Source organism: Petromyzon marinus, chromosome 3 (assembly GCF_048934315.1).
Source record: "Petromyzon marinus isolate PM22_M1 ecotype Great Lakes invasive population chromosome 3, UKy_Petmar_22M1.pri1.0, whole genome shotgun sequence".
Taxonomy (NCBI): domain Eukaryota; kingdom Metazoa; phylum Chordata; class Hyperoartia; order Petromyzontiformes; family Petromyzontidae; genus Petromyzon; species Petromyzon marinus.
Window position 1 is genome coordinate 12,612,601 of NC_133669.1, and position 25,058 is coordinate 12,637,658.

Here is a 25,058-nt window from a genome sequence, read left to right on the forward strand (position 1 = left end):
TTCGCTGATTAATTATTCTGATGCCGCCCTTCAGTGGTACTTTTATACATTTTCTGTTTTATATTTTTTTTCCTTTTCTGGTAGTATTATATATTTTTCCTTCGTAAGGTAGGGTTGTCGATAAATGTGTGGAGATGACCAGGTAGTTGACGATGTGCTTCAGTGCTTTACACGTGCTCACATTGTTCATATGGTTTACACCTCCGAGGTACAAACGACGGGCTACATGACGGGAAGAACATCTCACAATACCGACAGAAGGGAGAACGTGTAAGACTACATGTCTTGAGCGGTGTATTATTATGCAAATGACAGACTGGTACCTTTTTGATGTTCTGAGAAGACAAATCAACAAAAAGCTCTATTTTACCAGCCAGATATTACTATATGCCACAACACAAAGATAACGTTTTAAAGCAGCGGTAATAGATCCGTTGTTTTTATTCCAACGGAGACGCATGAAACCGAACACGTGCCGCTCGGCTGTCCATTGAGAATTTGGGTTCGGAGGCAAAGGTGCGGAACAACGCGAGCGCTGTGGCTGGAGCGAGACGCAGGTGGACATTAGCTGCCCTAGTCGTAGAAGTGTCCTCGCTCCTCTTTGCAGCGACCTCGAAGCGAACACGAGTAAAGCGACGTCTGCCTTGAACTCCGCTCTGTACGCATCACGTGTCCATACAAAGCAGTGAAGCGAAAACATTCCTCTCCAAAGACCCGGTATTTTGTCGGCATGCGTCACGCATTCCGTGTTACACGCGTGCATGTTTTCTCACGCTTGTTTAATCTAATGACCCGTTTACCCCCCTCCCCCTCCTCCCCCCGCCTCCTAATGGGTGCTGTTTGAATGCCACGGCTAATTTATGTAGCACGCATGACCTTTTTGGCAAAATGCTTGCTTAAATTGCAATTGTGTGTGGGGGGATTGGCCAGTTGCTTTTGTAATTAGCGACGAGGTGCTCAGTGTTAGCCGAGGGCATGCTTTAATAGCCTGCCTATCTTACGTGCGCATACATGGGATCTGTGCTTTTACTACCATCACCATCATAGAAACGATACATTTAACGTGTGGAACTGCATTTGCATAAACATGCATATCCACTTGTATATGCACCAGGGTTAATACACGTGCACAGGAGATGAACATGTGCTCATTTGGGTTGGGTGGTGCAGTGGTTTTCGTGCTGCACTGTTAACCTGGTGACCCGAGTTCGATAATCCTGCTTAAGCTCACGTCAGTGGTGAGGGAGAGCACACTGGCCCCCCCCCCCACACTGGTCCTGCCCCCCCCCCCACACTGCCCCCCCCCACACTGCCCCCCCCCACACTGCCCCCCCCACACTGCCCCCCACACACACTGCCCCCCCACCACACTGCCCCCCCACACACTGGTCCTGCCCCCCCCCCCCACACACTGGTCCTGCCCCTCCCATTCATGAAATCATATTCACCAGCATGCTTCGTATGGTCTAAGAATCCGCATGACCGACATGGCATAGAGAGGGCTTCATTCAGCAGCGTGTTGAAAAAAAAGGGCTGTAATCTATTTTATGCATACAGCAATCCATCGCCAACCGTGGAACTCATGTCCACCCGGTTTATTATCTGTGTAGTAGTCACTTCAGAGACACTAATATTAGGAGGCACACGTTTAATCTACACTTCCACAGTACAGGGGATAACTACACACGGGTCAGGACAGCCGGCACTCTGCCTGACCCACAACGCCGAGGAGGTGAAGACGGGGACTTCTGTGACCAGTCACAAGCTAATCATTCAGCCATTTCAATGCTAAATCATATGCTAATTCCTTTGTCAAGGCGCTTTGTTCCTCTCACACAGCTTAAAGGCCGTGATCTGAACGTAGCTCTTTCACTCCAGCGCTGTCCTACCAGACAGTCTCGCCCCTTCACCTGATGAAGGCCGCTTGTGTTGTGGCCGAAACGTCGTGAGAATATTATTGTGTTATTTTATTTTATCAATTTATTATTTTATTCTCATTCTACGTGACTTTACCGAAAGAACCAAAGAAGAAGGCACAGTACTGCTTATTATCAAGGCTACTGTAAATGTGATTCAGATAGTCTAATGCAGCAGATGTGGTGCTGTATTTTTTCTGGAACCCAGATTGTTTTAGATGTAGTAGATTGTTGGTGGACAGGAAACTGCTAATTTGGTAGTTCAATAATTTAAAATTTTCATCAACGGGGACAGAAATTGAGATAGGTCGGTAGTTATCTGGATCATCTCTAGGGCCCATTTGTGAAGTGGACGGACATAGGAATGTTTCCATTCTAGAGGAACTGATGCTTCTTTGATGGACAGGTTGACAATATGGGCTATAGGTTTGTATATTAGGTGACCAACAGTTAGTAGAGCAAAGACGGGAATACTACCTGCTCCGGTAGAGGAGGACCCTTTGAGGTAGGACAGTTGTTTCAGAGCATTACTTTCGTGGATTGGCTGGAAACTAAATTCGTTTAATGTTTGGACAGGGGTGTAGGAATTTGCATGAGCAGGGGTGACTCCCAATACATTATCAAAAAGATTACCAGCTTCAGAAAAATTAAGGTTAAAATTGTCAACTATTTTTTTGGGATCTGAAAAATATTTCCCAATTCGGTTAAGCTCAATGGGCAGATTATCTGTTTTGGATGCCTTTTCGATACATTTGATTGTTTTCCAGAAAATCCTAGCATTTCCATGTGATTCCAGGACAGTGGAGGAAAAGTAGGCATTTTTTGCATGCCTGATTTTTTTGACGCATATATTCCTTAAAATCCTGTATTCTAGCCAGTCATTGACCAAATTACTTTTCTGAGCACATGCCCAAGCCTTGTCCCTAGTTTTCATGAGCTTTGTAATCAAAGGATCAAACCATGGTGGGCGGTTGCCTTTAGTTTTTAATCTAACCAACGGAGCATGTTTGTTAATAATTTGGAGAAACGTGTACCTGAAGGTCTCCCAAGCCGTAGTCAGATTTGGGATATCACAGACCTTGTCAATATCTGAGTGAAGCACATCATTAGTAAATGCCTGAGTGCTGAAGTATCTCATAGAGTGCTTCTCAACCAATTTAGGGGGGGCTTTGGGTCTGGCTGATGATCTCACCCCAAAAATGAAGGAGTGATCACTAAGGTTATTACCAAGAACATCAGTCAGTGCGAAATTGTGAGGGCCATTTGTCAATAGGACGTCAAGCAGAGATGACTGTCCTGGATTTTTTAGGTTGGGTCTTGTGGGAACATTTATTCATTGAAACAGGTTAAATTCATCTGTAAAATTTGTGGCCACGGCCAGCGGGTTTAGCCAATTCCAATTTAGATCACCCACTAAAACTATTTCACCTTTAGGGAGGCCCACAAAAAGCTCTCTCAGTGCAGATGCAGCTTCAACATCCTTCCCACTAGGCGGTGTATAGCAGCACACTACCAATATTTGTTGATTATTTGGGAGAGTTATTCTGAGAGCCAAGCCTTCAAAGCAACATTTTTTAAACAAGGAGTGAGCTGGTGAACATGCAATAGTGTTACGAACATAGATGGCAATTCCACCTCCTTTAGATCCTCGGTCAAGCCGAAAAGGGTTGTAGTTGTCAATCGCAATCTGTAAGTCATTGAAGGCAGGAGTGAGAAATGTTTCTGTTAGGCAAAAAAATGTCCGGGTCAAGATTTGCCACTTCTAGTTTTAGTTGACTTAATTTAATCACAAGCCCTCTGATGTTGACATGTAGAACACCAATACCTTTTCTGCCAGAAAAATCTACAGAATTATACGAGTTCTTTACATTTGGGCCAGGATGAAGCTCAATACCACCCAGAAATAAGAAAAGTAGATTTAATAGTTTGCACAAGTATTTTCTGTAAAAGGATGAAGAGCTATATAGAAGCGACCTGGCCTTTCAGAAGCGACCTGGCCACATATGATAGCTCAACGAAGTGGCTTATCATGTGGAACTATATAGCAGTCAAATACTCGAAACGCATGTTTCTAAATGTGGATGGAAAAACTGGAGGACCCGGATAAAAATCCACGCGACCACGGGGAGAACATGCAAACTCCAAATATACATGCGTCAGGGTCGGGACTGAACCGACGACCACCTGTATACCAGGCGAGGTAGTTAACATCTCTCCACCATGCTATACGTTGTTGTACTTTGCCATGGAATGGATAGAGGCATTCAAAGTGGACTGCCAAGTGTGAAGACAACTACGAGTTAACAGAAGTGTTGAGTGAAAAACATCTTTGCCCGAATTGCTTTTTGAGAGCAATTTCAAGCTGTTTCTGAATATAATAGTCAGTGAGCATATTTACAATGATAAAATGGCACCTTACACGCACGAGTGCATATTTTTCAGCTCAGCAGTTGGTAAATGTAATGAGGCATGATTTGTTTTAATATAATTGAAGCATGGTATCTTGTAAATTCTGAGGCAGTCAAGGCTTGCAAGTGTGAAGTTGTGGAAATGTTTTCTTGTGGGAGTGCTAACGACAATTAAACAGCACGGTTTGCACTATTTTGGATATTTAAAAAAAATTAGCGTGATTCCTGAAAAAGACCCATCATTTTTACTGACCCCTGCCACAAGAACGTGGAATCTCCACCGCTGGCTATAAACAGAGCAGCAAATCACTCTGATTTGACATTTTACCAGCATGTTCTCTTTCATGCTTCATGGATTTGGCATTCGTCTGATATTTCAACATGAATCCATCCCTGAAAATACAAATTTTAGTGATGTTTTTCAAACAGGTTGTACACGTTTTAACATAGGCACCATCAACTCATGTGCACAAACAATTTTCAGCTATTGTATACTGTACTGTACTTTGCAGGTACTTTATGAAACTGCTGACTTGCTATGTATGTCTAGTTACTGGGTTAGAATGAGAATATAAGTTTGCACAAGCCCTTTGGGGCCCTCCATAAATGACGTCACGTGATTTTGGACGATTTTTGACCCCCCCCCCCACTTCGTCACACGGCGTCACAAAAAGTCAAACTCCCCCCCCCCCTCAAATATGACGTCACAACGCTCTGCCCCCCCCCCCCATACAAAAAAAACATGCTTCAAATCGCTTTAAACTATTGTCATTGTAGTGCGTATTTAATGCGGCGCTGCACACTGATGTTGTAGGAGAAAACCTTTATTAAAAAGTATATTTAATTAAATAGAACGTGTTGTCTATATTTATTTAAAGTTGTGCATTTTGACGCCATTTATGGAAGGCCCCTTTACCTAAAACCTATTTGCATATTTATGTCATTGCTTTAGATAATTACCATTCATTGTCAACACCTCCACTGTTGCTTTAATTGCCCAAGTGCTACAGGACACAAATTATTTTAACAATTAACAGCATCACCTTCTTTGCGTTTACATATCCAGATCTAATAGAATTAAAATAGCGTACATATTTTTTCACGACCAGATTTCACATTCCGTTTGGTCACGTGTGCAAAAACAGTGTGGGCACTGTCACCTCTTCCAAAAGACGTAGGGGTACCACGGTGGCGAGATGTTAACTCCCTTGCGTGGTAAACCGGTCGTAGGTTCGATACAGACCCCGACGCCTGGAAATTGAGTTTGCATTTCTCTTCTCGTGGTCACGTGGATTTTTCTCTGGGCCCTCTGGTTTTCCCTCCACATTTAGAAGCATGTAATTATGAGTATTTGGCTGTGATAAATTTTCACGTAAGCCACTTCAATGAGCTATCATTTGTGGCCACGTCGCTTCTGAAAAAGAGATAAATAGCTCAGTGGGTTTCGATTTAAAGCTTTCGTGACTGCAAGGATTAATCTTCTTTGGTTCTTTCGGTAAAGTCACGTAGAATGAGAATAAAATAATAAATTAATAAAATAACACAATAAAATTCTCACGTTTCGGCCACAACACAAGTGGCCTTCTTCAGGTGAAAGGAACAGACCTGTCGGGACGACAGAGCTTCAAAGCTCTGTCGTCCCGACAGGTCTGAAGGCCACTTGTGTTGTGGCCAAAACGTCGTGAGAATTTTATTTTATTTTATACATTTATTATTTTATTATCATTCTACGTGACTTTACCGAAATAACCAAAGAAGATAGCTCAGTGGGCTTTACCTGGTAAAAGAAAAACAACTTTTATCGTACAATCAGTGTGAATGAAGAGGACAAAATACCCTCTTTGCGAGGATCTCCTGCGCTCACTTGAGTGGAGGCCATTTCACCAGCAGAGGCATGAGCAATTACAGGGCTTGCACCATAACTGTTTAGATATTTCACAATGAATCATGATGTGGGCAGAGCAGGTGGAGTTGCGGTGCTGCACCGCATGACCGTGCAGCTGTGGAGGCGGAGGGAGGCAGCGAGAGAAGACCATAACGAAGAAAAGGGACCGCGCGCTCATCCACTCGGCAGCCTCCACTGGCAACCAGAAATCCGGCGGTCATGAGAGCTGCATGTGAGGCACCGCTATCATTCACGCTTTATTTACGCCGAATGGTCTGAATGGCACCAAAATGCAATGAGTGCTTGCAATACCACCAGCCAATGCTTGCCAAAATGTTCTGAATCCAAGAAAAGCAGATACAGTATTACATTGCCTTTTTGCACATAAAAGTTGGAAAAATAACAATAGCATGTCACTGTATAAACCGGATGTGTATACGGTATTATACGGCCAATGCAAGTTCCAGTACTGACATGCATCCTTTTTTGGCCAAAACTATTCTCATCAGATGTGTACTTGGAGATTGTTCATTCATATCAAGTTAAATCTGCTTCGATTGAAACATTAAGCCATGTTTTTTCGCAGGTTAAACTGCAGTTTTGTGTCATGTTACATGCATTTTTTTGATATGGCTAATACTCTATCAAAGCATTTTTAAATGTGTATTTTATTAAAATGTATATTTCAACAAATAAGCTCAAATGTGGCATGTTTTCCAAAAAGCTGATTTCCAATGTATGCAAATAGTTTTCGATTTTGTTATCCCCGAAGGTACAAACAACCCACTTCTTGGAAACGCCTGCTGTCATTGACAGAAAATTACTGTTTTGCTAATCTTGTCGCCATTAGAGACGTATGCACTCGACCTATCACAACACGCTAGGATGACGATTAGCATTTAATTGTGTTCTATTTACGCAGATTTTCACTGGCAACAATTAAAGGGGTACTGCACACCTTTAGAACACTAGACTAGGCAAGTTAATAAACCAGGTAATAAAATTAAATACCACCTTGCACTTTTACCAAGGAACAGTGGGGTTGAAATGTTGAAAAAATATATAAACAGGTACTGAGTTTCATATTTTATTGTTTTGTAATACATACATGGGTATTCCAATTGCAGTTATACACCTCAATATAGGGCGGTGAAGGGTCAAAGGACAGGGTGGACACAAGTGCTTGCTTCATGCGCCATGGCTGGAGAGGATGCAAGGCAAAAATGGCGTGATGTCCGTTCTTTAGGTCTAGTGTTTCAGCTAGTCGCAGCACAGTGAGTCCCAGTCCATTAAGTATGCAGAATCCTTAATGTTCACGTAGCTTCTTTAGTTTTGCGAATTATGTATTTATTACTTTTTATTTAGTGTCCATCTTCAGTTTTTCTGTGCTGAAGTAAATACACAAGCAATATATTGGAACTTGTTGCAAAGATGGTTCAAAAATAAAACCCCAAAACAGTAGGAGAAATCAGTAGATGCGGAGGCCTTGAACACTTGCTTCCAGTGACTAAAAAAAAAGATAAAAATGCAATTAAGAAAACATAATTTCAAACTGATTACATTTGCCAAATGACACCTATATGTATTTTTCCTTCACCTTAAGTAACCGTGTGAGCAGCATGTACCATTTACAACCTAATGAATAATGCAACAAAAATATGCATAATGAGCGGAGTGCATGCAATCTTATTTTATTCTACGGTATAACAAACTGAGCTGCGCATGATGATACATACGAGAAAAAAACCTTAAGTTAAATTACTTGCGCTGGAACAGGAAAATTTATAGAATAATAAAAACGCCTTCCAGCCCACCCCTGCATGTTCACCACAACTCCTGCTTGCACTATAGTCTTTTAAAGTTCTGGAGTGTTGTTCACGACAGTCATCTTGCAGCAGGTTAACTAGTTTTACGAAATACTCGAGTACCACGAGATTAATAATGTACCTTTAAATCCCATATTGCTAAGGCTCCATCCATGCCAGTGGTGCAGAACTTTGTACAGCTACTTTTGTCTCCCTCGTATAAAGACAGCTGTCTGCAAAACAGAAACATTGACAATTGTACACACGAGCAACTTCCATATACATTGAAAATAATGTGTTTTGTATGTTATCACTTTGTATGCCAACGAATGTTATAATAGACTGGAATGCCAAAAAAGATATCAAAAGTGAGGCACAATTATTTTGGGGAGGATGACTATTTGTAAACTAATTGGCTTACTAAGTAAGAGCAACGTGAATAGCTACAACACATTTGAAATAGGCAACGCGCCAGCACAAGTAGCTGCTGAATGCAAACTGCACACCAGCATTGATTTGTGAAAACAAATGCTGAATTCTAGCACGTAAAGATAATATATTAAAGTGCAGTGCTTGCAGATGTTTTTCCAGGATTTTTTGCTTTGAAATCTGAACAGACGAAAATGCGTTATCCTTAAAATAACTAGGATGGGATCCTTTTCCAGGCTTGACGGTCATGGTAAAATGTCCATTGATAAAGGGTCTCTGTATGATACGACTCTTATAAATCCTCTACACAACAGCATTGGCATATAACAGACGATTCCAACATGCACTATTAAGTACTATCAATGTGATATATAAGGAATTCAAATGCAAATAGTTTTTAAGGTGTGATGCAAGCATACATGACAACTGATAAATCACTGATGAATCTGGCATGAGTAAAACTAAAATCTGACAGGTATACCAAATGCCTCGATTATCGTAGTGTTGATATACATTTATGATGCAATGACTCCCGTCAGAATTGTTTAAAACACAAATGTACAGGAAAACCTTGCCCAATGTGGCTTTATCAAACGCGTGTTTCGGATATTCACGGTTTACGTAATGAGGTTTGTTTTCCGGAACACGGGGGCGATGTTTTGGCTACACGTGGGTTGACACTAAGAGTCTCATCTCCGTGTCGAAAAGTAGTGTCGTGAGAGTGCTGCATCCGTTGGATGATTTATTTATTTACCACGTATGGTTTTTTGTGTGATAATGTAACACTCAACACGCACAACGCAAATGTTCACACATTGCCGCATGAATCTAGCCATCCAATCATTGGATGCCTAGATGGCGAATCACTAATGTTCAATTGACAGTGTTAGGGACGAGTGTCGGTCTGGGAATTTAGTGTCGGGGTGAGCGTTGGGTGTGAGTGCCACGGTGAGGGAAGAGTAATGGAGATGGGGGTTTTGTGTTGAGGTGGTATTGTAAAACAAAGAGTGCACACACACAAGACATTGAGAGCGACTCAGCATCTTTTAGTAAAATAACAAGGGTGGGAATCATGTAGAATTAGTTTAACAAAGAGGGGGTGATCATTTCAGACCCAGGAATGCAACCCTGTCTTTTCCATAAACGTTTTATTCTGAGTGTTGTAGCTGTTAGCTTACGAACAATCCAAATTAAAACCTTTTTAAAATTCTATCTCAATAGAGACCGTATAAATGCGACTATGTTAAATTTGGCCCCAGCCTGAGCAATAGTATTACTAATAAAAGAGTAAAAGACGTAATTGCATAATTTGCCCAGAGTAAGCCGTTGTGTGCTGTGTCAATGTGCATATTAGCTTTCATTTAAAGGTAATTGTGATGGCTAATTGAGGCATACAATTGTCCCTTGGTGTGAACAATACAGGTTTGCATGTGAGATGGAACGGTATTTAGCTCGTTTCATATCGTGATAATTAATTTAAAGCCTCAGGGTTAAACTATGCAATTTGTTCCCCATACCAAAATTAAAATAAATACCTTGAAAATTCACCTAATGTTCTGCTTTGAAAGTTGCACTGCATCCACCACAGTTTACTGGAGTCAATGAAATACAAATATTTGACACCGCAATAAGTTTGTAAGTCATGATGCAATGTGGTTAAATTCAGCCATTCATTGTGTGCCTATTATTGCCTTGCAACCATTTATTTGCAACATTTCTAACATAACTTAAAGCTTCGATTTAAAGCTTTCGTGACTGCAAGGATTCATCTTCTTTGGTTCTTTCGGTAAAGTCACGTAGAAGGGAAATAATAAAATAATAAAAATAAAACAATAAAATTATCACGACGTTTCGATTGCAACACAAGCAATCATCATCAGGTGTAAAACCACAGCAAGAAAATGTTCTTGCTGTGAGAATTTAAGTGCTATATTTTGATCATTTTATTATTTCCCTTCTACGTGACTTTACCGAAAGAACCAAGAAAATGACATTTAGTTGGGCAGGAAATCTCGCTATAACATAAGACGATATATCGGAAAATTAACAATGGAATGTAGACCAATGGAGGGAAGGATAAAGAGCACTAAACATAAAATAAAAATGATGGGATTAAATTGGAGAGGTTTTTTTGGGTTAGATCGCATAAATATATAAATGTGTCGTTAAAACCCGCCACCACCCGACACAGCCAACTAGTAAGGGTTGTCACGAAAACAGAACATGCCAATTCGTCACTCGTAAGCACACCGGTGTGTTGGAGAGCAAAGCCACAACATTTACAATCCGAGTACGACGTTTTGCCAGTAATTACAACTAGCTTCATCAGGCGACAGCCAGATTTGTAGCGAAGTCTTACTGTTTCGCTCCTTATATAGAGGCGTAGATGTGGTGACTACGCTTCTGCGCCACTTGGGGGGGGGGGGGATTACAGAGGCAACGTACATTATGCGAGCCCTTTGACCTTCTCCTTCCTGTCTATTGTGTGTATTAAAATAGCCGTATCAACGGTAATCCCGATTGAAGTATGCTGCCCTTTGTGAGCAGTGCATTTAAATAATGTATTATTTGATGATTCGCTCCCACGCAGCACTAAGGCGGTAGCTATCCGAACGGTTAAAGTTATTTTTATTTATTTCAATTTCGATAGATTCTCTAATTAGTCTTGGCCAGTAATAGCTAGTTTTGCACAGAACTTCAACATTATTAAAATCAATCGAGTGTCCTTGTTGGCACGCGCGTTCTGCTACTGCTGACAGTTGTATTTTGGAGAATTTAATATTTCTCTGATATTATTTTAGTCTCGTGCTGATCATTCGTCTGCACGTGTGGTAAATGTTATGTTGGGCAAACAACTTGCTTGTGGTGATCATGCGTCTGCTGTTGGCTGCCATAACATGCTAAACGAGTTAACAGACAAATATATAAAGAAACATGAGAAGGCAATTAAGGAAAATGTGGTGCCAAGTGCATTTATAACTACCAAAGTACAGTAGTATCAGCATCACACTCCCATCGAAGGTAAATAAACCTTCCAAATGCATACGATAATATTGATGTGTTTTGTATTATTTATCAATTTGTAATATTGTACAATTTAACTAAGGCCATGGATGTCATTATGCGTGCACTGCAGGATGAATGCTGTGAAACATAATTTTTATCCCATGTGTTCAGACGAACACAGGAACCTAATTCCCTTTTTTCCAGCGGGCCTGTGGCCACCTTATTCTAGCTCCTGTGGTGAAATGTTATGTGGGGGCTGACAATTTTTGGAAACCTGTTGGGTCAACATTTTACACGCACATCTGGTGGGGGGGTCCACTTCCTATAACTTTTTGATTCAGGCCTTCTGAAAGGCTTTCATAATTTAGTTGATGGACAAACGGAACACCAGGCTTTTATAAAAGATAAACATAATACACAAATTCGCGAATTGAACTTTCGCACAGATTTTAAAAAACCTCACCCTCGCGAATGTCGAGACCTTAGCGTATTTTTTTACATGTGTGGTGACATAGAATAGGTCACAAGGGCGCGTAGCGCTGGTTACTGGTAGAGAGCGGGATTGTGGGTGTAGTAGCCCGGTCTACCAGCAGGGCAGGCGAAATGTGCCACTGGAGCGCATTGCGCCGGTTGCTGGCAGAGAGGGGGGATTTGAGGACACAGCAGCCGGTCCTGCCAGCAGGGCACGTGATGGGCCGGGGTAAGGGATGTAGGGTAAAGGTGACAGAAGGGACACGTGGGGAGAAGCCCAGAACCTTCTGGTAGGTTCCAGAAAGAAGCGTGGCCAAGGGCGGAGCCAGGCCACGCTGGGGAGGATAAAAGGGAGGTCCCGACGCTGGGTCGGGGCTGTCGTTTGGAATGGAACCCGTCGTCTACGCAAGTCTTCGTTCCCGTCTTCACCTCCTCGGCGTTGTGGGTCAGGCAGTGTGCCAGCCCCCCTGACCAGTGTGTAGTTATCCCCTCTACTGTGGAAGTGTAGAATAAACATGTGTGCCTCCTACTATTAGTGTCTCTGAAGTGACTACTACACATGTCATAATGAGCAAGACTGGAGAAAACCAAAACACGAGGGTATGACACTCAAAACTCCACACAAGTAGGCCAGCAACCTATTTGATATACTGCCCCCCAGGAGGCACCAACTCTGCATGCCTTAGGGTGGGCATCTCGGCATATGTACGTTCCCGCAATGGTGTGGCAAGGGAGGGGCGGAGCCTCACGTGATGCTGTTTTGGTGTAGCGTGTGGAGCGTGGTGTCCTGATGCTCCGCCGACGCCCTCTTGTCCATGTTGCGGAAGCGCTCCATGGCTGAGAGGTTGCGTTGCAGACTCTGCTTGGGGATGTCCAGCTTGCTTGAGAAGGACAGCACTCCCCGGTCGTCATGCACAAACAGCAGAGGGCAGCAGTCGTGACCCTGCAATGGGACAGATGCCCGTTGTTTCCCAATATCAAAAATTACTGCCCATGTCACATACTTTACCTAGTGAGCTTTAGTACCGGTGCTTACTACTAACCAGCTGAATAGTTTAAAGCGTATGCTAGTATTTTTGGTAATAGGTACAAATGGGCAATTTTAATGAACCATTCAATTTCAATCTTTTTAAGCCAAGTTGACCGTGGAAGGGGATTCCACACATAGCAGAGATGTTATAAACCGTAATATTGCATTATGGGATCGAAAGTGCATAATTTTTCAGAACAATCCTAGAAATTGTTCAAGTAAAGCAAATTTAATACAGACGAACAAATCAGTAATCAGAGACGTATGCATACAGTAATGATAAGTCCAAAGCTACATAGAAAAATATATTATAAATCCTATGGTAAATTCAAAGGTGTAAAGGATTTTAAAAACCTACCGCAGATACAATGCTGTTTTCTGTGACAAAAATGATGCTCAACAGTGGAAGAAATTCTGTTTTCAGATGGGAAGACCTGCAGGTTTAGGAAGATTTTAACAAAAACATTACACATTTAAACCACACACTCTGTATACATGTGGAAACAAGCACAGGCATATTCTGAGCTAAATAACTTGAATTGAAATTCATATTGTATATAAAGATAAACACAACAAATGGCTGTCATTGCTACACTTGCTATTAGAAATTGGCAAATAGAATAAATCTGATATTAGAAAAGTATTCCAAATCCCCAAATTTGTACCCATCGTCCAATCGAATACCACCTAAAGAAATAACGTGGCTTTTAGTGTCAGTTTTACCTCTCGAGGTTATTCTAATAACCAGTTCAAACCAAATTAAGTATCAGTTTAAACACTCAAAGTATATAATCCATTCACTCGTGCAGCTACTTGTCTCACATGGCATGTGCATTTATAGTTTGTTTCTTCTGATAATAAATTTCCATGAATGCCATCATGACTGTTTATAACAATGTTCAAATAATAAACAAGGCAACAAGACTGCAGCATATATTAATTACTTTTATATTAGGTCAATGGGCATCTATGCATTGACAGTATTCATGATTACATGAGAAACAAATGGTTATAACATGTTATGAAATAATACATCATTGCAAAAACATACATTTAAAAATGTTAGGATGTTTATTGACAAGGGAGAAACAACTAAATATAGCTTTGAGTTTGTGGAAGTGTGACTGCTTATATTGGGAACAGTTATGGCACTGGATGTCTACAATGCCTATACAGAAATCCAGTGTCCACTTTGGTGAATCCTTCGCAAGAAATGTGTCATTGAATATATTTTGCACAAGTACTACTGTATTAAGAATTCAATCATACAATAATCCAAGTCAGGCTAAGTAAGTTTATTTTCTGGCTAACATAAGAGGCAAGTGAATTCTGAACAAATCCTTGTAACCCCTACTTCAAACTGCACTGACGAGCATCATCATGTATGGTCATACCACCCCAGTGTGGGGAAGACCCTCATCCACAGCACATTTGACAGTCTGAACAAGTACAAAGCGGTTGTGGTGGTTTGAAAATGAATACCGGCAAACCATCTTTGTTGAAAAGCAGAATGCGTACAGTTGAAATTATGAAGGTGTAAAAATTTCCGCACGCCAATGGGTCTTTTTTAATAGCCCTGTAATGCGGTATATTTTAGAACGTATAAATAAGCTGGCAAAAGACAGGTGTGCATTTAATTTATACATGTATATGTAATTTATTTCATAGAACACCGACCCATTAACTATAAATCTACATGCAGAATTTGCTTCAAAACATTATTTTAAAATGTCCACATGCCTTGGCTGTACATGCTGATAAAGCGTCAGCAAAATAAGTTATAGCTCTAATAAAAATTGTCATTCCAACTATGGCCACTGAAGTGAACAGCCCCGCTGCTGTATATCAAGAACACGAGGTCTACATGGCAAGAATCCACATGGCAACTTTGAGCGATGTGCCAATCCGATCAGCAATAATGGCAGTACTTTGATGAACAATTAAATAAGTGTTTAATAACAAGAAAATTTGCCACTTATATTTGTTGCCACTAAGCTTCTATACATTAAAAGGAACTAATTAATGTATGTATACAGAAGGGGATTTTTACATTTGTGAAAAATTATTTTTACCACATTTCAGTGATTTTTCACTTACAACAGTGAACCTGACAAGCTGCATACTCTAAAAAAGTGGACTGTTAATACAGCCACCACTGCCACATCTAGAAACATTGTTTTAAAACACCTCACAGATATGAATTCGAGAATTTCTTAAAGTTCAGGACTTCACAATGCACAGTGTGTTGGAATCTCTGAAGTTAAAACAGGATTGTGCTTCGTTGGTACGGTTTGATTCATTGGTTGGGAATGACAAGTTTTGTAGGTTTGGATTGTGAAGGAGACGGGAGATCGCAGTACAGCAATGGATTGACTGACTGTGTGCAGCCTTGAGTGTAAAACCCCCTCATATGCTTGGGTTTTCTCTGGGTACTTTAGTTTCCTCTCAGATGGCAATAACTCAAACTGAATTGACCAAGCATCTCAATGGAAAACCCTCCTGAAAGATCATCTTCAGATTCAGTGAAGCTTTTCTGGATGAAGGATATTGTTATTCACTTTCTTGGGGGGAAAGATTACCAAGAACATTTGTTCTGCAAGTGGCAAAATATTATCTCGTGTACCATTTGGCAAAGATTAGGCTACGTTAAACCCTTGGCACATTTCATAAGGACTTGAAGTCCAGCTGCTGAGCAGGAAGAAGGGTGTACACGCTTACTCCATGTTTCGTGTGGCGTCGGCTATTGAGATGGTGCTGTCATGGCTAACCCAGGCCACTTTGTTTCCAGAGCCTGAGAAGCACACGCCATGAACCCAGCCTCCACCTCCCCCAAACTCCGCCATCATGGAACCAAAAGGCATCTTGATCCCCCAAGGTGTAGGCGAAGGCTTCTCCTCAACCTCCTTGATGTATGAAGAGTAGACTCTGCACACAGCAATGCACACTGCATTTATTTAATTATGCTGCTTTAAGAGTTTATGACAAAAGGTTATGTATAGATCCTTATCAGAAAATGATAACAATTATGGACATTAAGGACACATTTATAGCAGCTATAACATTATCTTTGTTAATGCATTGCATGTACCACTAAAATTGTCTTGTATTCGTTTGTAGTTGTTACAGTAATTCTGTTTTAATGTATAGTGTAGCATGGGCAAACAATGGAGTTATATACATATTTAATCGGAATGGCATTACATCTGATTCTGGTATGCCAATGCCTAAAATGTATCTCTAAGACGAGCTTTGTTTTAAATCTAAACTTTAAAGTGTTGATGTGAAGCTCCTGAAAAAAACCATTAATATATAATAATTTGCAGCCCTTTGTCAATCCACTATGGGGTTGTTTCACTATATTTTACTAGGTTGGTCAGTGTGACTGTGAAGACTGGTGGGCAAGACTGGTTCATTCTATATCATTTGTGTTAGCCTTGGCCAAGAATTTAACTGGGGTAATCAGGTTTGTCATGCAGGGTGCAATCCATTGCTCAAGTGCTCCCTCCATTGAGAATATGACACTGGATAAATTTTGCTCTTTTATAGGCAACACAATTGCTGCAAGGGTTAAATTATGTAGCAGAAGTCGTGATATATGCACTGTAAAGCGATAGCTGCAATCTGAGATCAATAACTCTGTGGTCTGAAAGGCCATACTTTTCACTGTTATAACTTTTCCCAATATATATGCACTGGGGGTTGCATGCTTCAATTTAAAAGGGCCAGGCTATAAGTAACTTGAAATAATTGTGTGCAGTAAGCGGTTTACTCCAGCATAATTATATTGAGTGGCAACGGCCAGTCTACAGGGCATTATACAGCAAAGCTATTGGTGATGAATGATAAAACACGATATCGGAGAAATGTAGCTTTGTTGACACAAAATAAACATTTTTTAGTTTTTTTGACAAACTAATAACAAGATGGTTCTGTAATAATATTTCTAAACATCTATATTTAATTTTAGTAGGTACACACATTTATTTTGCTGCAAAATGAAATAAACCTATTTCAGTCAGGGGAATAAACCCATTTAACATTTAACTATATCAGAATTCACGATGAAAATACATTTCCAGCTGTTTGTGTAGCCAAAATTAAATGCGTTTAGTTCCACCTTTAACATGTACAGCCCTTTTGTCAGTGCACTGATGGATGATGGTCTCCCTATGCCATGCATGCCATAAGGGTTATTTTACCATACTTCCCCATGCTGGTCAGTAACGGTTTGTGAAGTAGAGGATCATAGACATGGAAGCAGACAATAAAATGGCTCTTGCTGCACTGCCCTCTACTGCCCAATACGTAGCACCATATTCTTTTGACAAAATGTTTGAGCATGTCGTCGCAATTGAAGCGATATCCAGGCTTCAAAAAGCAGAAACACCTTTTTAAAATTACATTAGCACTATCAACATGAAAGGGATTAATGAGCAACTGAGGACAGGATCACATTACAATTATCACTTTCTGAAAATGTCACTCAGTACTCACCGGCATTTGAAGTCACAAGAGCCTGCCACTAGCAAAACATTATTGGGATGCCAGTCAAGGCTCAGCACTGTCGATCGAATCGGCTTCTTTATGTGTTTGCTCACCCACCTTAAAAATATACAACATTGAATTAGGCATGTAGCATGTGCTGATGTCTCCTGGGGAGAAGACAATGTAGCATCATAAAGTAATAGGGATTTTGTGCTCTATTTCTGTATGTTGTTGACTACTGTGTGCAAGACATGGCAACTAAAAACTTCTAAATAAATACTAACTGAAAAGCAGAAATAGTAATGTTTGTACATTTTACATTCGATGTGTAATTTGGATATACAGGGTGGCCCAAAAGTCAGGACACAAGGTTATTTCATTCATTTTAACACTAGCATTAAAGCATTTTATTGCTCATTCTTGGAGTTAATGTCGTCTATTATCATAAATATGTATTTATCTTCTACTTTTTCCGATATTAAAATATATAAAGAACATTAACTGAAAATGAACGAGTGCTGAAGATGAATGAGTATTGGTGTATTAGGGCAGCTGTAAATAATTAAGTCCTAAATTTATTTTAAAAGAGAATTCATGCACGCAATAAGTTTAAACATTTGTTAAAATAAATGAAATAACCGTGATTTATTAAAATTTATATAATCTTTTGTCAACGTTTGGGCCACTCAGTAGATACTGTCTGGATGTAAAGAACACTGATATTACAGTATTTATGTCATTTAATATAATCGTTGTATTTAAAAGTGAAATCGCAATGATTAAGGTCCTGATTTACATGTTTTCTATAGCCAAAACATTCCATATATCATAAATTATTATAGTAAATGTTCTGCAATTTGCCAAACCACCTGCTGTATGAAAGCTTCCTCATAACTGTATCTATACAGGGTTTGTTTGACCATATTACACCGCAATGGTTATTACCGTTTTAACGGAACAAGAAAAACCCGGTTCACACATGACTTGCCACTGATGTTAGCCATTGCTGGAATTCAAACTTGTTCGACCAATGGTTAGTCCACTGTGCGATAAACAAATGAAACAGAAGTTCAATATCTGGCCATGGCTAACATCAAACGATCGTGATCGTTGAAGCAGTCCTGGGCCCTCTCCCTCCCACTTTACCATCCAGCACTGTCAAGTTTAGTGAAGTATGGTCAAACAACCACCTGACTGACACGGTATAGAGAGACCTTCACCCATCAGTGGATTGACAATGGGCTGTAAACAAAGGTACCATTAATGTCATAAACTACACAAAAAAACAACCTGAAGACCTGGACACTAGTGTGTGATAAGTGTTCCTAAAAGTACAACACTTTGCCTTATGAAAAAACCTGAGGCAAATGCAACTGAAGATGCACCAATTCCTCACCAGTCATTCTCCTGCTCGAAGTAACACACAGAGATGAGTCTCGCGCCACTGCCAACAGCAAATTTGTTTTCCCGCGGTGACCACTTCACGCAAGTGGCGGCTCGGTTAATACGGAGGATGACCAGTGTTGGTTTCCAAACGCCCTCTTTGAGCGTCCACACGTACGCATTGCGGTCGGAACCACAAGTTACAATGCGATTGCTCCGTGATGCCCAGTCGATGCCTTTTAAACGATAAATTAAACAACATTTTACAACAGAATGACCCCCATGACTGACATGGTGTGGCAAGGCCTTGATCCAGCAGTGGATTGACAGATGTGAATTATTATTGTTAAAACATGACAATTTTCTAAACCAAGGTTTTTTTATTTTCTGAGATTAAACAAATTACTGCTTATGGTCTCCCCAGACATGCTAAGATGCCATGCAACTCCAAATATAAATGTGTTTTACTTGGACTGCTATGGAGTTAAGAACAGCCAGGGGTACTGAAAATGTACTTTCCCACCACAGAATAGTACATGCATACTAGCACACATACGCACAACATTGGGACAAGACAATACATGTTTTGGAATTTGTTTGAATTAATCACGTTTGAATGAATCATTTTGATGACTAAGTATGCAAATAACTTAACTTACATGTCTGACTCACTTTTAACATAGTCAAAGTACATTTTGTTTAGTTCTTTCATTGAAAATTAATATTGCAGCATATATTCACAGCACAAAGTTTCAACTACATAGTTTAAATATAATAAGCGGAAGAGAAAACTATATATTGTAGGCATCCTCTGAAGGCTCCTTATTTAAATGAAATGTATTAAACTAATTATGAACCACAATACAAGTAAATCTCCATTCATCGTATCTTTACACTCAACCAAATTAGGACAGAATTTTAAAAGGTTACTGTTGAAAAACTGTGCGCTGTGAAACCTAATTGGTGTAGGAATCGAACAGGAGATGTGGGTCAACTAAGAATGGTCAAAAGAAGCCCGGTTGAAAGATTGACAAATTAATTATTACAAAGAGCAATGTAGAGTATTGATCTTATAGAAGTTAGCGATAAGGCAACATCTTTCGGAAAATGCTGTGCATCACTAGTGAGATCTAGGGCAAGAGATCGAGAAAGCGAGACGACAAAGTATCTGGACAACACCTTGAAGTAGAGGTGGTTTGGTTCACAAGGACACAGAAAGTGCAGCATATTACAAGATACAAGGGGCAGGAAGAGAAAAATGTAAGGCTGACAGGTCAAGTAATACTTACCAGTGATGTGACCATTATGCTCCTTCAATTCATGCACTTTACTCCACTGGCTCCCATTCCTCTGATAAATGTGAACCTCGTGATTATTTGGGCTGATGGCGATCTCTACAGGGTAAATCACAGAATTGGTATTATTATCTTCAAAACACTTGACATTTAAGATAATCATTGCAATACAATTAAGGCACACTGTCATCATATGAATAGCAATGTATGTGCTTTTCTAATTATTTTAAGCAATCAATTAAGTGGAGAGTTTAAATCTCAAAGTGAGTAATTGTCAGATAAAGGATTTATATTAAAGCTATATTAAAAAAAAAACGGTTTGATTTTGATTATAAATGTAAGTAATCAAACGTTGTAACTTTTAGATTAAATATAATGTAGAATAATTATTCGTATAGACCCACTTGACAGCATTATACAAAAGTAAAAAAAACACTTTGGTGGGTTTACGGCATAGCAGACATGTGCTTCCTCAATGTCACATTCACCGCTAAGCATGAAAGAAAATAGTTGTCATTCCCGTGCCGAGCTGGATGCAAATGTCACGACGCCAGAGACTATGTATAGTATTTGGCATCAGGATAGTTTGTTTTCCTTTGCATGACCTTCAACATAAATCCTGAAGTAAAAAAACAACACAATAGTTACTCGGTGTTGACCTCGGGCAGCCTTCTACTTAGCTTACAAGTGATGAGAACTTTCGGAATGCAAAAGTTGCTAACTCTCCCAAGTGAATTTGAGGCCAGAATCTTAAGCTTGTGCTTACGTGTGCGGTCGCTGTTCCACGCGTGACAAGTTATGGGCTCCAGAAGAAAGTTGTACAGTGACATTTTTATTTGCTTTTTAAATGGTCACTCGGTGAGGTGGCTTACTGCAAAAAAAAAAAACACAGAGCACCAACAAGGAAATTGTTAAACACTTAAGTCGCATCACAATGTAAGCAAAGTCAACATAAAACTTTTGAATAGTTAGTTAGACAAGCACATAGTGTACACAACCGGCAGGCATTAAGTTACAACCGGCACCTGGGTGGGTGTTTTGCTCAAACACGTCTTTTTGGGCGGGTGTGCCGCGTGTAGAGTTGCCACGGCTGCGGAAAAGCATTCATGGTGGCAGAACACACACAGCCCTCATTCCTCCTCTCCTACCCTCTCCTCATTTATCCTCCCCTTACCCCCTTTACTTATTCCCCTCAACACTCACTCTCCTCATAGATCTCAAGCGACTCCCACTGTCTCCAACATCGCATTCACACACATGACTGTAACTGTTATACTTATTCACTCTGCCCTCACTCATCGCTCCCACACAACGTTAATATATTTATTCTCGTTATTCAATCCCCCTGTCATTACTTTTAATGCCCTCTCTTCTCAACACCCTTTTCCCACTCTTATCATTTCTCCTCAAACTCGTCTCGTCACTGCCTCTCTCCTCACTCCCACACACAACTCATCTTTCCCCCGGTTCTCTCTATTTTAATTGCCCTGGTTCTCTACATTCAATCATCATGTCTTCTATCCTCCCCTCCTCATTGCCACTTTCCTAACTCCACATCTTGAGAGCAATCAGCAAACTTATCCGAACGTAGCTTTGTCCGAACACAACTATATCCGAACATAGCCACGGCAGGTGCAAACACCTTTTCCACGCGTGTAAAATAAGCGAATCGTCCAAAATGGTAAATGTTGGGCAAAAGTGAAACACATCGTGACCTCGTGTCTACTGCGAGCCTTCTCCAAGGGGCACGTGGTATTCAATGTCTCTGAAGCCATAAGCTGGATTTTCAACTTACGTGAGCTATTAAATTAATAACACCGTTTGAGACGAGGCTCAAAAGAAAGCTGTCTCTGGTGTGGACCAGTTTCAAGGACATTGCGTATACTATCAGAGTATGTTTTTTGTTTGCATTCTGACCACAAGCATTGTGGTTAATGCAGACATGATTCCTTGTAAAAGATTTGAGTTTGGTGTTTTAACAATCTAACACCTGTTTTGTTAAAAGGGGAAAAACCTATTATGTTAAATTAATATCCACCTTATATTTCGTCGCTGCAACACCATTTCACTCCGCTTCCTACCTCTCCACCTCCACAACTGCTCTCACTCCCGCCTTCACACCTCAACCCACCCTCTCTCTCTGCTCACCATTTAATTACTGCATCTGCTATCTCTTCACTCCGCCTCGCACTGCACGTAATAGTGCACTTTCGAATACACGCGGCCTGTGTCGCTGCCACCCGTCCCACGGGGTATTCGGTCGTTCAGGCCCCGGTGTTCCTCCTCCCCCCCACTGCCTCTTCACAGCCCAAGCCGGGGCCAACGTCCACGGGCCGGGGTCGCCACACCTTCAAGGGCCCCTTCGGTGCAATTAACAGCGATGCGGGAGAATGTGACGACTCAGCGCCCCACTCCCCATCCACGCAACTCTTGGCTGGATTCACGACTCGCGATCACGAGTCCGATGCCTTCCGTCGTTCACCCACGTTGGTTTGCGTGGAGAAGAATCCACCACACAGCGGTGCCTACCGTGAGCACTGTGGGTGACTTAAGTAAAAGAGCTGCGGCGAAGTTCGGGCTAATCCGTTGGGCGCGACACGATTCGTCGATTAAATATGTTCTACGCTAAAGGCAAATATGTTCTACGCTAAAGGCAAGGTTCGTTGAGACACACACCCGGCTGGGCAAAAATAATACCGCAAAACATAATGAAGAATATATATTTTTAAAATATAACTTACACTGAACAGTGAATATCAACTCTTGGAATGGTGAATGGTTCCCAACCTATGAAATACAGTATTGTATAACGCACGTCTCGCCACCATCAGAGACTTTAAAAAAAGGAAATAATCAATGTAGACCTCAAACTTGTGTAACGCCGAGCTCCGCGTCTCGACCGTGTCGGCACAGGTATCGACACCAACGCCCCGGTTCCGCATGTCTAGACATAAACCTTATCGCTCACGTACATTCTACGTACGTGGGCGACCCGCCTGCCTGGTTAAGTCGCTGGATGTTTGGCCTCTCCCCCACCCCTGCCCATACACCGTACTGTATATAAAAAAAGCGAAGTCTCGCTCGTGGTTAGAATCTACAAGTCGAGCGCATCAACACGGGGATCAATTCTTTCGATAAATCGTGGCATTTTTTTTGCTCAGACCACTCTTACGTGTTGCGTTAATGTTGGGTTTAATCACGCGTTTGTTGTGCCTCTATGCGATATAAACAACCGCGTGTGCGTGTGTGTGTATTTATATACACAGCGCGACCTCTCGCGGGACACTCTCCACGGGAGACCCCGAACCGCCCGCCCGGGGAATCGCCTCGCGACGATGACGTCACCGCGAGGCCTGGACGCCCTAGGCCCTCGCGGCCCCCCACACCTCATCATAACCTCACGACCCCCCCCCCCGCGCCTCACGACCACCTCCTCTCAACCGCCCCCCTCATCATAACCTCCCCTCACGACCCCCCCCCCCATAACAACCCCTCATCATAACCTCCCCTCACGCAACCTCCCACCCCCCACCTCACGTAATACAGCCAAATCCGCGGCGACGGCGCGGTTCGCTTACCGCGGGGGACGTCGCCGAGATTCTGCCGCGTTCGCTGTTTCCGCAGCCGCCTGTCCGCCGCAGTCGTCGTCTTCACCGAGGCCACCAACCACCGCTGCTGCTGTCTTTTGTCCGCCAAGGCGCCGTGTTTACATTTCGCACCTCGCATGCGCCGCCACTACTGCCACCACTGCCATTGCCGCCGCCGCCGCAACAACCACCACCACGTGGGGTACGGAGTGCGGCCAATCGCGCGTCGTCGTGGAGGCACCACGTGACGTTGAGGCGACGTTGTGGGGAGGGGCGGAGCTAAATATCGGGGGGGGGGGCGGGGCTGATGGTGAGAGGGAGCGGAGATGATCGTGGATGGGCGGGGGCCGACCATGTGTGGGCGGGGCCGACCATGGGTGGGCGGGGGCCGACCATGGGTGGGCGGGGGCCGACCATGGGTGGGCGGGGGCCGACCATGGGTGGGCGGGGTCGAGGGCGAAGTGAAAAATCTCGGGCGTTGATGATAATTGGGGACCTTTTTTTGTCAGTTTCAAAGTATGAAACATAAGGATAGGATTTACGCCATCTGACAATAAAATGTGTTAAGATGTGTTAAGATGTATTCAAATGCTTGAGATAATTCTGACTAGCATAGGATTCAGACTTAGAATGAGGGGTAAATGAATACTACCAATAATTTGATTTGAAACACTTTGCATTGAAATTCAGTCAAGTTAAATAAACTGTGTAATGTTGTGGTCGGTCAGCTATTGTTATTAAAATTGTAACATCGGATTCACTGCAGTAAAGCATTTTTTGTCAAATTTTCTCCATACTCTAATGAGCTTTTTGTGGTCAACGTCTATTGGTGATCCTAGGCCATAGATGGAAATTCCACCTATATATGACAGTGGCTAGTCTCCATAAAATGTTCCACAAAATGCCACTCAGTATCAACAACAAAAATAATGATGGCCTGCTTCGCTCACCAACTGGGAATGAACGTACTCCATTCTGATTGAAGAGAAATATAAATCTAAATTATCTGCAAACCCAAATTGTAAAAAAATGTTTTGCATGATGTTGGACTTACATGCTCGAATTTTTCGTTGCAAAATTGAATTATTTGTTTACAGAACCCTTAAGGGGGTGTTGAGGGCCTCTGGAAAGCTATACAACATTCCAATGCATGAGAACTCATATGGCCAGATGTCTTTTTAATCTGACTGGTCCTATATTTAGATTAGACCGGGTTCTCACGGTTACACACTGTTGTGAGATGAATGATACTTTACGAAGTGATCTGTTTTTACAATTTAATTTTGAAGTTGAGTTGGCTTAAAAACATTAGTTTTTGCATGATATTGATCTACGTTCGAAAAAAAAACCTTATTTCT

The 25,058-nt window shown here is 41.6% G+C and overlaps 2 protein-coding genes across 3 annotated transcripts in view; one reads left to right on the plus strand and one right to left on the minus strand.

The window, feature by feature from the left end:
• Positions 1–17,732, plus strand: part of LOC116954040 (transmembrane protein 235-like) — a 58,670-nt gene extending 40,938 nt beyond the window's left edge. The window contains exons 5-6 of one of the 2 annotated variants that reach the window (XM_032974434.2): positions 6,285–6,441; positions 15,739–17,732. In XM_032974434.2, the coding sequence (XP_032830325.1) occupies positions 6,285–6,362 (78 nt within the window). In that variant the 3' untranslated portion in view covers positions 6,363–6,441; positions 15,739–17,732. The remainder of the gene's footprint in view (positions 1–6,284; positions 6,442–15,738) is intronic. The other variant, XM_032974444.2, reaches the window with a different exon arrangement.
• On the minus strand, positions 7,284–23,936 carry LOC116954029 (actin-related protein 2/3 complex subunit 1A-like). Its single transcript, XM_032974424.2, has 10 exons — positions 23,692–23,936; positions 20,880–20,984; positions 20,108–20,212; positions 18,832–19,054; positions 17,445–17,552; positions 15,669–15,875; positions 13,309–13,384; positions 12,670–12,863; positions 8,157–8,247; positions 7,284–7,716 (listed from the first exon to the last, which is right to left on the minus strand). Exons 2-10 carry the CDS (start codon positions 20,941–20,943, stop codon positions 7,678–7,680), a joined length of 1,107 nt encoding a protein of 368 aa, XP_032830315.1. The 5' UTR covers positions 20,944–20,984; positions 23,692–23,936; the 3' UTR covers positions 7,284–7,677.
• Positions 23,937–25,058: the final 1,122 nt, after the last annotated feature.